This window comes from Diabrotica virgifera, chromosome 7 (assembly GCF_917563875.1).
Source record: "Diabrotica virgifera virgifera chromosome 7, PGI_DIABVI_V3a".
NCBI lineage: Eukaryota > Metazoa > Arthropoda > Insecta > Coleoptera > Chrysomelidae > Diabrotica > Diabrotica virgifera.
Window position 1 is genome coordinate 189,221,305 of NC_065449.1, and position 14,902 is coordinate 189,236,206.

The window sequence follows — 14,902 nt, forward strand, 5'->3', positions numbered from 1 at the left end:
TAATATTAGATATCCATATACTTACATAGTTCACATTGTGTGAAGTTCCAATATTCACCTTATCGCTTCAGCACAAGTAGTATACATTGATGAGTGTGCTAATAACCGGCAAAATAACGCAAAAAACGGAAAACATAATACGTTGTGCAATAAAGAGATTAAACTAGTAAAGGTGTGAAATTATCAATAGAAACCTATAAATTTACATAATATTGACAGTTTCCCACCTTTAGACGTATCGGAGGAGTTTGGCAACTGCCTCAGAATTTTATAAAATTCTCCTGAGTTTGACTCCCATAAGTCTAACGTTGGGAAACCATCAATATAATCTCTCTCACCTCTACTACTTCATTCTCTTTTTATTTCACAACGTAGTACGTTTTGCATTTTTTGCGTTATTTTGCCGGTTATTAGTGCACTCATCACTGTATATTTATTTATAGACATAAATTATAATCAAATAATTGAAAATCCAGAATGTTTGAGATAAAAACATTTAAACTGTTCCACATATGTTTACTTTGCCAACTCTAACGGTATAAAACTAATAACTTTAACTACTTTTATAAAAAATCTACTTTACAAACATATTTTAAATAAATAAAATTTAAGCTTAGATAAATAAAATCTTAAAAAATATATAAACTTTCAACTAAAAATAAAGCAACGAGTTATTTTTTCTGTTTCACGTTGAACAGGGAAGAAACAGTAATAGAACGTTTAGTTTTTAAAATACTGTGGTGATCATCAATAGGATTCAATTTCAATAAGAATAATTGTTTGCGATTATAGTCCATTCACTCACGGTAAAATACTGCAAAACCTCTGAAATTTAAAAGAATTGTTTGAATTGACATGAAATTTTAATACAATTATTTTTTTCAATTTAATTGTGGCTTATTTCCCATCTAAATAGTTAATTATAAAAATGCCACAAGGAAATAGCTTCAGAACAACGACATGAAATTTGACATATACATACAGTCCGTACAATATAGATACCGTTGCACGTCATCCGCGTCATAGCACGTGACGTCACATGATGCCAACACGAAATATTTAAGTCGTAGGTGTGTTCCTTTTTAGAATCGTTTAGCTAAGTACACTGGAATTACAGCCACTAGACACATTTTATTATAAACGCGTAGAAATAATACTGGAAGATGTCTATCAATGTAAATTTAAAGAAACATATCCTAACTTGTTTCATTTAATTTGTATAAATGGAATATAAACAATGAACTGTCAATATACGGATGGAATGGCCCTGTCCCATTCAAATAGTAAGCGAGATTACCACCAACATACAAGAGAGAGGTCCTAGAGAGAGACAGAGAATGTGCTGGAAAATTTGACAGGCCGTGTAATTTCAGTTGCCTATATCAACTTAAATCGGGGAAATGGACCTCATATTTTTTTAACCTGGTATCAGGGCTGATAGGCAGTATTTAAAAATTAATTAAGTTAATAAAATTTAAAAAATATGAGGTCCATTTCCCCCATTTAAGTTGATATAGGCAACTGAAATTACACGGCTTGTCAAATTTTCCAGCACATTGTCTGTCTCTCTCTAGGATCGTGGCCGCATTAATTTTCTTCGTGCCTATTCCATCCGTATTGACAGTTCATTGAATATAAAGCGTTTTCATAAAGCACACTTGGTCGGATTACACTGTAACTTCGATCGAACAAAGGTGACATTTGGTCATAAATTGGTAACATTTATTTGACAGTTGCGGTATTGACACTCTAGATTTTGTTTTTATTCTTTACTATTTGTGTGTATTGGTAATTCATAATGTCGTGGACCTGACGTAATCATTTAGTGACGTCGATCTACGAACAAAACAATGATATCGGGCATTCCTAAAAACATGTAGTTCACTTCAGTGCGTTATCGTAGCGAGACAGAGACGAACTAGTTTTTGCGTTAGTGAAATAGCTTTTATATTTTTTTTGTGATTATTAATTGATAACTTTGTATTTAACTTATTTCGCCTTAAAACATAATACCAGCAGAAGTGGTTCTAATTTATTTAAACAATAATTGTTTTTAAACAAATTGTATAAATCAATTTCATCTGCCCGGACAAATGTTTTTTCGGTATTTTGAATCATTCTGAATAAAAAAGGTTAATTGTAATATTTCTCTAAAGTTTATCGTTTTCAACATAAACAATTGAAAACTGAAAAAAAAAAACGAAAAATGATGATTTTTAAGGCTCAAAAACACACAATTATTTCTGAATTCACCAAACCTTGTTCTATCAGTTTCTGATACTTTTGTTTGGGCTTATTTGATTTTAAAACATTGTTTTTAGCTGTTTGAGGCCCTTATCACAACCTAAAAAATGGATTTATACAAAACTGTTCAATAAATTAGGACCACTTTTTGTATGGGCGACCTCTTGAACATTATTCTGCGGTATTTTATGAAAGTGATTATTATGCAAAAAATTTCATGGGCATATTTTTCCCAAGGAATTCTGAGTTTTCGTCTCCTATAAACATATTTTGCTGAATTTAAAACCAAAATCCTATTATTTTTCTATCATACATTGATTTTTTATGTATTTATTTGTCCTCTAGATTTTTTTCAGTTCTTAAAAGGTTTATTTATAAGCCAAATTAGTGCAATGTAAATATTTTACATTTTTACACAGCAATTTTTATCGTCAGTGAAGACACGAAGTCGTAAATTTTTATTACATCTTTCAATGTGATATAAAATAAAAATGCGATGACTAACTAATTTGTTTAAAATTAATAAAAACATAAAAATAAAAACATAATATGTCATGTTTATTGGAAATACTCGACATCATTTACGGCCGGTTTCACAAAGTAAAGTTAACTTTTGGTTAAGAGATAACCAGATGTTACCCCAAAATATGCGTTTTAGTTTCAGGTCAACGGCGAAGTATGGTTAACTCAAAGAATTTTTAACCAGAGGTTGGAGTGGGTTACCCTTATGGGTATACCCAGAAGGGTAACAATTATGAAACTGAAACGCATATTTTGGGGTATTTTCAGGTTATCTCTTAACCACAAGTTAACTTTACTTTGTGAAACCGGCCGTTAGCAGGTCCAAATCCTACCCTGTCGCCTAATTTCCTATGAAATTAAAATGGTGAATGTTTTTAGGTTCCATTTACTTTTTCGGGCATGCGTATTTACGAGGTTCACGAGGTTTTGAAACATTACTAAGTATTTGTTTTATTATATTTAGTTTTTATTATTTACCTTAACGTAAGATTATAACGTTAAAACTTAATTCTTGTTATCTATTTATAACGTTTTTATTTATTTACATTGAATATTAATTTGTTTTGTTGTACAATCCACTTCGCAATAATTATGTGATATATTTGATTTAAAATGAATTCAAGAATTTTTTGTAATTGGGCAACAATGTCAACTTAGATCTCTGACGTAGATAATGACGTGCAACGGTATCTATATTGTACGAACTGGCTAACATGTCAAAGAAAAAAAGGATATTGCGCTGATGTGTGTTTTTGCCATGGTGGAGTACCACTTCTTCTCGAGGGTAAAAAAATACGTTCAAAATAAGTCGGAAAGTGGATAAACTGACTAATTCTAAGCAACTTTTGTTCGATAGAGTTTTATTACAAAGTCAATACTTTTCGAGTTATTTGCGAGTGAATATGTTAATTTTTCAACAACAAAAAAAACACGTTTTTAGACGGTTTTTCGCAAAAAACTCAAAAAGTGTAAGTATTTTATCGAAAAAATATTCTTAGCAAAAATATAGCTTATAAACAATTTAAAAAAAATGGTGTATGTACGAAGTCTGTATACCCAGTACAGTAGAGTTCTGGCTAATGAAAAATAGATTATTCGTCAAATTTCAAATCGAAATTTCAAAGTGAAATAGCCAAAAAATTAAGCACTTTTCGTGGAAAACTCATCACAACTTTTTTAAAGTGAGAACCAAACCGGATTTATAAGTTAACATAATAGTTTAACATAACTCAAGAAAAAGTATTAAGCAAAATTTAGTTATGAAGTTGTAATAACCTTTTGATATTAAAACAAACTATTATTTTTCATTAGAATGAAGACTAATAAATTTCCACCACTGTATATTTAAAACCATATTGAACTGTGTAGATGTAAAATTCACATTCTCCAAATTTTCATATTTTCAGTTATGTATATCAATGAATTCGTCTTTTCAAGGCGAATCGAACCGTGATAATATTTTGAACCCAAACTCACATTTTCACATCTAAAAACCATACTGAAAATGAAGTTCTGAAACATAAATCACATTATCCAACAAATGATTTGCAGCAAAACCAACATTCTCCAATTCGACCAATCAGAGTGCGTAGGGCGCATCACGTGATTGTCGTCACTCTGGTGATGTTTTGTCAACGGTTTTTTGAACCTCACCTCACTTGTTGCATTTTCATGTGCTTGTTAAGGTTGATTAACGCTTTTATGATTGTGATTTAAATAATACGACTTTTATTACTAGTTAATAAACTAAATTACTGGTGCATAATGGATGAACTAGTAGAGCCCTCGACTGGTCAAACAAGGAAAAAGAAAATAAGTAAGTCACGAGAAGTGGAAACGACACAAATCTGAATTAGCAAGGTTAGTTGTTAGTAGTCTACAGTCTAAAGCAAAATTCAAATATTTTGCATCATAACTAACATTATCCATGAGATTTTGGTGCAAAACTCACAGTTAACCACATTTTGGTACAAAACTCACATGGTCTGAATTTTAAATTAAGTTTACAAAACAATCTCCATTAAATACACCCATAAATATTATGCAAACAGTTTCTATTACTGCAAAGTTGTTACACAAAAAAAAAATTGAAGGACTATACCATGGCCTTCAATAGTAAACAGTTTTTCTCATTTTTCCGAAAGTTGAGAAACATGGAGAATGTGAATTCTGCATCTACACCATTCAATGAAGATAAGTATACCTTCAAATTCAGATATAAAAAATTCGTAATTCACAAATAATTCAAACTGTCACAATTTTCTTCATTTGTTTATGAATTATTAGGTTTGTTCCAACACAACGAAAAACCGTCATGTAACGGTCACACCTGCGCAGTAAACAAAACATGTTCCAACAAACAGATGATCGTTCATCGCATCATCCTCCCGATTGTTCCAACAAAAATTGTGATCGTTTAGTAACAGTTTCGTGACGATCATTTCAGTACAGCACAACCAGTTTTACAGCACAACCAGTGGTTGTGCTATACACGGATAAATGCAAGTACTGGTTGGCCTGACTTGCGCTCTAGGATCGGTTTTTGAATTGCCGTCACTGGATGGTACAAATGATGCAACATGCACATAAAAACGGCTCAAGCAGTTTCGTGACTACTTCTCAACGGTACAAAATTGTGTGTAGGAACAAACCTATAATAAACCGATTCATCAAAATAAGCGTCAGCCTGAAACTAAACATTATAGATTAACAAATTTTGCGTAACATATTTGCAGAATATAAAAAAATATTTAGAAAACATTTACTCTTTTGAAATACCAAAACCACATATAAATTTTTCTGTGACTTGGATAGAAACAAATAAGGTTTGATATCGAACTGATTAGTCTTATCTGAAGTTGTAGATTCGGAAGATTCCATATGGTTGAAAAAACGTTCTAAACTGTGTGTACTTCTCCAGGGATATGATTATCCTCCATTTCGTGATTTATTCTACTTTTTTCGTTACATATTACACTGCCATTGCTAACATTTTTAATATCTGACTCATTTTCGGATTTGTTAACTTCTGTTTGATTAGTTTCGATTTTATTGTTCTCCTTATCACTATTAATACTTGAAGGAATGTTCGTTAAGCTATCAGTCAAATTATTTGTGTCTGCGGATTCTTCCTGGCTCTGGTTTTCTAGTGCTTTTTGTCCCTGATCGGGATTTACCATAAAATTACTCCACCACGATGATAAGGCTCCTTTAGCGTGGGATAGAGCTCCACCTAAAATAATAAAACAAAAACAAATTAAATCATTACACCACAATATATCTACATATACAGTTGAGGCCCTGAATCTTTACCCGTGCGTCATAATTTAAAGCATACGAAATAAGTCGATGATAAGTCGGAAATTGAAATTTACTAAACGCAACAGCAAGTGACAGTAAGTGACTTGCTGTTGCGTTTGATAAATTTCAATTTCCGACTTATTTCGTATGCTTTAAATGATGACGCACGGATAAAGATTTAGGGACTCAACTGTACAGCACGCCATCAATGTTTTATCGCAGTACAAGTTAAAATTTCCCTAACTAATTTTAAATTCCAAAACATAGATCGATGTTCACGAGAATTGATATACAGGGTACAGCGTTAGAGCGAAGAAGTTCAATTACTCATTTGTGTTAAGAGATACAAAAAAAATAATTTACTCTTTTTTTTAATCAAACACCCTGTGTATTTTACATTTTTGGACTCTTCACCGTATTATCGTTTTTGCAATATAAAGTTTTGCAATGTTATATAAAGTAGTTTAAGAGATAATTACGTTTTTTTATTATTTCGTGTGCCATTAACACCCTGTCGAATTTAGAAATTTGATATCAACAGATCTATGTTCAAACGATTTTTAATATAGTCATTATTATCCAAAATGATTAACATGGCGAAATATGGAATTTTGTACACAGAATTCCACGAAACTTGGAATGAGTATTTTCTGAGTTCTCTTAAATGGAACACCCTTTATTTTAATAGTATAATGCAGGGGTTCCCAACTAAATTTTTCCAAGGACCCCTTCATCAAGGTACTACAATGACGAGGACCCCCACTATTTCCCAAAGACCTAAACAAACCTAAAGTTACCTGAAAAGAGCCAAAATATGTGAAAACATAAATCAAACTAATGCTATTTAGGATTTATTTGTGAAAATACAGAGTACCTACACAAGTACATTATTAGTTTTAATTTTCACTCCTCAATTAATGAGATACGTTGAATTTAACCTTAGAATCCATTATTTCTGTAATGTTAGGTTCCAAATATGAAACTTTCACTCTGAAATCCAACCGCATGTCAAGCCGATTTCTATATTTGTTTTTCATGAAGCACATGGAAGAAAAGGCTTGCTCACATGCTCACACCGATAGGTTGTTGCAAACGGAACGATTTTTTTCATGGCCTTATCTCCAAGTTCTTTGTAATCCTTGCGGGCTGTTGCCCAGAAATCTGCTATTTTCTCGCCATTAAAAATGTCCTTCATCGTACCACAACTCGACAAATTCACAAGCTTATCTTGTCCTTCTTCTGTGAGGCCTTGGATTTGTTCAATTGCTTGACAGCTGAAAGGATTTCGAATCCAACCATCGTCAGGGTCAGGTTCAGGGAAGTATATCCTAAAAGTCGTGGCTAGTCTGCGTAGGTGCTCGGCTGCGTTGATCTTTATCGGATCAGGTAAACTTTGCTTTGCAGACTCCAAGAATTGTTTCAAATTAGGAAAGTTAGTGAACGACTCGTTTTCAATTCTTGCCGCCCACAGCTGGCACTTTTTTACCATAGCACTGATCTTATTTTCAACTTTGAACATGTCTACATTTTTCCCTTGCAAACTTAAGTTTAATACATTCAAGTGTTCAAACACGTCATCTAAGTAGGCAGTTGAGCAAAGCCAAGAAAAGTCAGTGAGAACATCTGCGTACTTGGTGTCAAGAAGAAAAACACGAACTTCATCTCTAAGTTCAAAAAATCTTGTCAATATCCTCCCTCGAGAGAGCCACCTTACTTCCGTATGAATAAGAAGGTGTTGATGCTCACTGCCAATCTCTTTGCACAACAAAGAAAATAATCTGGATTGCAGAGGTCGAGTTTTAATATAGTTAACGATTTGAACTACTTCGTTAAGTATCTTCTGCAAAGGTTCAGGCAATGTTTTGGCTACCAAGGCTTCACGATGAATACAACAGTGTGTCCATTTCCCCTCAGGAGCTACTGCTTTGACACGAGCTTGAAGTCCTACTTTGTGGCCAGCCATTGATTTTGCTCCATCCGTAGACAAGCCCACACATTTTGTCCATGTGACGTCATGTTTATTGAAAAAATCATTCAATGCAGTAAAAATATCTGCTGCTGTTGTGCGAAGTAGTTCGCATGAAAAAAGAAAAACTTCCAATATCTGGTCCTCCTACAAAAATCGAACAAAACACAACATTATTGCTTTTTTTGATATGTCGGTGCTTTCGTCCAATTGAAGAGCAAACATGTCGCTCATGCTAGGTCTGACCAGCAATGTATCTTCAATGTTATTGGTCATATCTGAAATTCGTCTTTGGACAGTGTTGTTAGAGAGCGGAACAGTACTTATTATCTTAACAGCCGCATCACCTAACATTCTCTTGCATAGAATTATTGCTGATGGTAGTATAAGTTCTTCAGCAATTGTATAGTTTTTTCCACATTTAGCGACAAGCTGAGATACCTCATAAGATGCAAGGGTTGCATTTTCATTTACATTTACACCATAGTGTTTAGTAATGTTTTTACGAGATCCTTTAAGCTCTCCTAGTTTGTTTTTAAAAAAATCGAATGACTTACTCTTGTACACTCATTCGAAAGGCTTTCGTAGCAAATTACACATTGAGGTTTAGGCTGCTGCTCAGGGCCAGTGAACGTGAAACCCATTTCCAAGTAATCAGAGTTGTATTTTCTAATTTTTGCAGCACTGATCTTGGTCGAATTAGGTTTAAGAGACGCCGACGAGTTGGGTTCAAGAGACACTGACAAGTTCGGTTCGAGAGTCATTGACTTTTTAACTTTAACATTGAATGTATTTTCTCCCTCTTCGTCTGTAGGTCTATCCCGTTTTAACGATCCACATTTTAACCAACGGTCCATAACGTACGCCCGTACGCGTAATGTAACTTTCCCTGAAAAACAAAGCTTTAAAATGTTGCACAAAATCACACGTTTCAACACGGTCAGGGACCGCACTAGTAATGAACTAACTAACTTACTAACAATAGCCGACTGACATCTCTGAAATGTGAATTGGCTGTGTAACTGTAATGCAAACAGACATGACAGCGACGCATTTTAACGGCATAAAGCCAAAGTAGGGTCTTATCTATTTCCAGTGCCAGTGGTGGTGAAGAGGGGAGGCCGAATCTGTCTTACACGAAAATATTTTTTTTTTTAGGTATATAAACAAAATTATAGTTAACAATATAAAATTTGATATAACTTTAAGCTTGCGCGATATATGTTATTAATTTTAAAGATTTAGAGAGAAAAATTTGTTTTCGCTCTCCTAAAAAAATTTGCAAAATGGACTTATATCGTTTTTCTCCCTGGCTCTTCATACATTTATTTTTATATCTTGCGGACCCTTCAGTCATACATCGCGGACCCCAGGGGTCCGCGGACCGCTAGTTGGGAACCACTGGTATAATGAATTGATATTTTATGGTAGTGTATTATTTTTTAAGCATTCCCTAAACTTAATTGTTTTAATTTGTGAGTTATTGGTGATTCTGTGAGCCAAACATTAATTGCAACAACAATTAGGTACAATTTTATTAGGTTAATTCTACAACCTATCGCTCGTCCGTTTGCTAGTTTGGTTGGCCAGAACTTCCACCTTATGACAGATAATGCTCGTTATCATGTAGCACGCGCAGTGACAGACTGGCTTACTAACGACGGTATTGATGTATTGCTTTGGCCAGCACTATCCCCCGACCTGAATCCCACCGACCATGTATAAGACATGCTTCAGCGAAGCATTGCTCTACATATGGGTAACATATACACCGTTTTGTTTCTGAAAGCGTCTGATAGAAGAATGTTCAAACGTACAGATGTAGAAAACGCAAGATGTAGAAAACGCAGATGTAGAAAACGCATTTTGTCTATAAACGACAGATATAGAGCCGAAATAAATCAGGGTGGACGCCATACTTTGTATTAATTTTGTTTTTGTTTTTATTACAACCATATTTTGTGACGACCAAATTTTTAAATTGTACTTCTCGTTATTTTTGACATTTCTGAAAGACATTCTCGTTATTTTTGACATTTCAATAAATTTTGTTGTATATTAAATACTGCTAATAGTGGAGTCACTGAAGGTTTTCACCTCCGGTTTCGTTGAACTTTCATTGATTTTCATGAAAATTGGTGAGTAGTTAGAAGATACTTCAAGGAACAAAGGTGACATAATGCCAACTTGCGCTTTTACCCTGGGGGTGGATGCCACCCTTTCTCGTGGGTGAAATTTTTTTATTAAAACTAATACCATAAATCGATAGAGGGGCAACTTCTAAGCAAAATTTTTTATATAAAGTTATTAACATAAATCAATACTTTTTGAGTTATTAAATATCAAAGATTTTATTTTTTCTTAAAAAATGCATGTTTTAAAGCTTTTTTCACGTATTACTCACTATAACCTTTTGTAAAAAAACTATTATTAACAAAATTAAAGATAATAAAAAATTTAATACACTCCCCACTTAAAGAACTAAACTAATGTTATTTCAAAGTGAGTTATGGGTAATTGAATGTATATTTTTTTTGAACGGGAAAACGATGCATTTTATATAATATACTTGTTAAGCACTTGTCAAAGTACTTCGAAATGCCTATCAAGTGAGCTCCAGTAGAAGTTAATAGCATCAGAATTAAGCAAGTTATGATGAAAATAAGAGAACCCTTTCGATTTTTTTAGGAAAAAGTGAAAAATAAAACATACGCCATTTCCACAAAAATTAAAATTTGTAGTAATCCTCACAAGAGTTTTTTAGGTTAACATAGTTAATGATTTCAACAATTTTGACCGGTTTAGAATGCATATTTTTGAAAAAAAATGTAATTTAAAAAAAATCAGAATTTTTAAAATTATCGTACTTTTCATTTTCTTTTGATAATAACTCCAAAAATACTCAATATACGTAAAAAATCATATATAACTAAATTTTAGTTTTTTCTGTTTCAAATACTTTATTCATTTTACTATTTCCGTAGAGTAAAAAATAACCGAGGTAGAAACGTTTAATATTTCAATTTTGCTGCGCGAATCATGTAACCGAGGCAATTTAACCTTTTATTTAAAAAAAAAAGTAAGAGGTTGAAAATACTAATTTTGACGTTTTTTAATAGCTCTTAGAATCAACTTTTAATTAGTTTTTAGGTGAACCTTATATCCTAAAAATTAACCGAGTTATTTACAAAAAAAACAATAACATTTTTTGGAAAAATTTTTAAAAGATACATTTTGAAACATTTTTGGTGCATAAATTTTAATGCTATCAACTTGTTCGAGAGCTTATTTGATAGTTATTTTTATGAACTTTGACAAATGTTTAATAAGTTTATGTTATAAAATGCACCATTTTCCCGGTATTTAAGCTTGAATACTTAGATTTGGGTACTCGACGAAAGAAATAATCATTCAATTACCTATAACTCACTTTTAGTTACCATTAAAAGGTTTTTCTAGTAAGGAGATTATTTGATTTTTTATTAGCCTCAATTTTGATAATAATAACTTTTTTGCAAAAACTTATAGTTTTTGAGTTATTTATGAAAAATTGGTTAAAAACATACATTTTTCTCACGAAAAATTAAAATTTTTGATCTTTAATAACACAAAAAATTTTGATTTATTTTAATAAATTTATATGACAAATTTTGCTTATAATTTGTCCCTCTATCGAATTGTGGGGTTATTTTTAAAAAATAATTTTCACCCCCGAGGGGGGTGGCATCCACCCCCAGGGTAAAAGCGCAAGTTGGCACCATGTCACCCTTGTTCCTTGAGATATCCTCTAACCACTCACCAATTTTCATGCAAATCGATGAAGGTTCAACGAAATCGATATGAACCTTCAGTGACTGCACTATAATCACTACAAATCGATTATTATTTATCCAAAATAATTAAAGAAGAAATTACGTCTCTTTCTAAAAATATCCCTAGTCTTTTCCGATGTGTGTGTATTATTGGTGTGTAAAATAGTAATACTCAAAAAACAATAATTAAGATTAAAGAGCGGTGAAAAATTAGTATACCAATAATAGTACTGATACTTCGTACTGGTACTGATACTAAGTAGTATTTCTGTATTTCAAAGATCTTTGATGGCTCCGAGATAAGTTGTATTATTTATTTAGCATTACACCATATTTTTCCCAGATAAATGAGAATCTGAACCTTGTAAAACGTTTTAGAAATGTACTACATTTTAACAAGATGAAATTATGTAAGTCATATCTGGTTATTATTAATAGAATAACAGCATAGTGCAACTTACCTACAGCTTTACCTGTCGTCACTACGGCTTTTCCAGTAGATGCCATCGCTTGATTCAATTTCCTACCACTTTCAGTATTCTGCATCGTACTAAAACACATTTCTCATATGATGATCAATTAACTAAGTAAAAGAGGTACATCGTTCACCCACTCACTCTTAATCTAAAGATGTTCATCGAACTAAGCTTTCTTGATTATCTCAAGGATCATCCACAAAATAAATAAAATTCTCAAAGCGAAGGGAATACGAATAGACTTTACTGTTCACCAAACACTTTTTTTCTCTTACCTCACCCGAAACAACATTCCAAATGAACAACATGAAGTTTATGATAATTCTTATGCGACCGTCCACATAGATCATGCTTAGATAGATAAAGCCAATTGAACAATTTTGAACAGAATCTATGAACGTTACATTTCATCCGCAATTCTGACCCAATTTCTGCCATAGTTCGGCATCATCACCAACAAGTTGTAGTTGTAAAAAGAAGTATGGGTCAAAAGAAAAAATCGTAGCTGAGAAATATAAGAGATTGAACACCACCGGAAATAATCTAATACACGCAGCTCACGATAGAAATGAATTTGCCGTAATGGTGGCCAACCTCAACAGAGAGGGTACATAAGAGGGAGGATCTAAAAAGCAATCGATATCGAATAACGTATAAACAATATGGTACGTAACGTAATAAAAAAATATGATAATGAAGTAGATATATAAATATGATTAGAAATCATTGAACAAATTTACATTATTTAGAAATAAAATGTTCATTGTTGTGTTGAGTATGCATTGTAGTGTTAGTCCTCCCATGTACATTAAAAATATATCTATCTAACGAATTACTTACTGTGAAAATCTTAGCTTCATATCTGCAACTGACAGTTGACCGGCAAACGGGTGGCCAGGGTGAACGTCTAATATCCCTGGATTGATTCCACTCAACCAAATTTTGTAATTGTGCGAATCTCTCCATGCGGTTATAAAACTTGAATTAAAATGATCAATCTCTCGGGAACCATCTAAAAGTACCAAAAGGTTCACATGAATGTCCAATTTGGAGATACCAATATAATATACATATGCTCACCGCCAACATTTAAACGAACTATTTTTAACTCTTCGGTACGGGTATATGTTTTAATATCACGGAACACAAAAAATATCCGTTTTCGCACTAAGATTTATTTTGTTAATTTTTGTTCCGAAAATTGAATATATCGAGGGGTTCGAGCGAAAAAACCCGATACCTAACCCGATAACTGACAAAACCATTGTTTAGAGATAATCGCGATTAAAGATTTTAGGAAGTTTGAAGAAGATTTAAAATCGTCATAGGTTTAAGTTTTATCAAATATTTGTTATAGCCAAATGGCAGAGAATTTAATATTTAGTTAAAATAATTTATTTTAAGTTTAATTTCTAAAAACGTATTTACAAAAAAAAAATAAAACGTGATATTTATCGGGTTTTACCTCGTTGAATGAGTATAACATTTGACTTTATTGGTTTTTATTTTCAATTTTTTTAATTATAAAATAAAACTTAATTGTATATTACTCCAACAAAAATGAATTAATCTGCATTCTTTTTACAAAATTAAAAGGTAAAATATGTCTTCTTCCGATTCTTCTCACATCATTAGGTCTGGAAATCGATCTACGATATAATTACCGGTTTTTAAATTTGTTATTCAAGCATGCACCTCTTCTGGAAAATATTTTCTTGGCACATCTTTATCAAATCCGTTTTCTTTGCTTCACTTATTGGAAAGGTACCTTTATATAACTTTGGTAAATTGCCCGGAGTTGGTAAGTCTATGGTTGCTTTTTGGGATGAAATTTGTTTTAGCCTTTTAGGTAGTAGAGTAGCAGTTTTTTTTTAATTCAAACCAATATCTTCTGACATTTTTATTAACTGGTTACCGTTTTCCGCTGTTGTCTTTTTTAGAATATCATCCAGTAGACTCACTGTTAGCTACAGCATTTATTATATCATCTGAGAATATACACAGCGTTTTTTAAAAAACTTTTGACACACTGGAATTCATTCATGGTAAGCTAGTGGGAAGAAACATTTCTTACTAAATGTTCGTTCCTTTCTTTGGGAAGTCTTAGGGACAAGCTTATTCCTAATTAGTTTGACAGTTATATTGTACAAAATCAAAATTTTTCTAGACTAGACTACTACTACTAGACTCCAGTAATTTCTACAGGGTTTCAATAGTCTTCAGACAATTTTTCAGTACACTTAAATTTAAATTTACTACAATCGATTTGCTGTGGTACCTTGGAAGCTCTGAGTTTGTTTTTCATTATAAATATGGACCCCATTCTAACCGCTTTTTTTTCGTAATATTCAATTGTCAATTTACGCATCTTTTACTGGGTTTTCGCAGGAAAAAAGTGTGCTGATATTTAATAAACTATCATAGTCTAAAATTCTTTATCGGATTTTCGCATGAATATATTTTGTCAAAATAAACAATTTTGTAATCTTCATCTCCGATAAAATTAATTATCAGTTTTTAACTTAGAAATATTTCTAATAAAATTAGTAACTTTACACTGGAAAAAAGAAGATAAAGATTCT

At 32.3% G+C, this 14,902-nt stretch overlaps 1 protein-coding gene across 1 annotated transcript in view; it reads right to left on the minus strand.

The window, feature by feature from the left end:
* Window positions 1-495: 495 nt before the first annotated feature.
* The window catches only part of LOC114337597 (late secretory pathway protein AVL9 homolog), a 66,273-nt gene continuing 51,866 nt past the window's right edge, over window positions 496-14,902 (minus strand). The window contains exons 9-11 of the mRNA XM_028288079.2: window positions 13,161-13,332; window positions 12,306-12,394; window positions 496-5,998 (exon numbers count right to left, since the gene is read on the minus strand). Of these exons, the coding sequence (XP_028143880.1) occupies window positions 5,664-5,998; window positions 12,306-12,394; window positions 13,161-13,332 (596 nt within the window). The 3' untranslated portion in view covers window positions 496-5,663. The remainder of the gene's footprint in view (window positions 5,999-12,305; window positions 12,395-13,160; window positions 13,333-14,902) is intronic.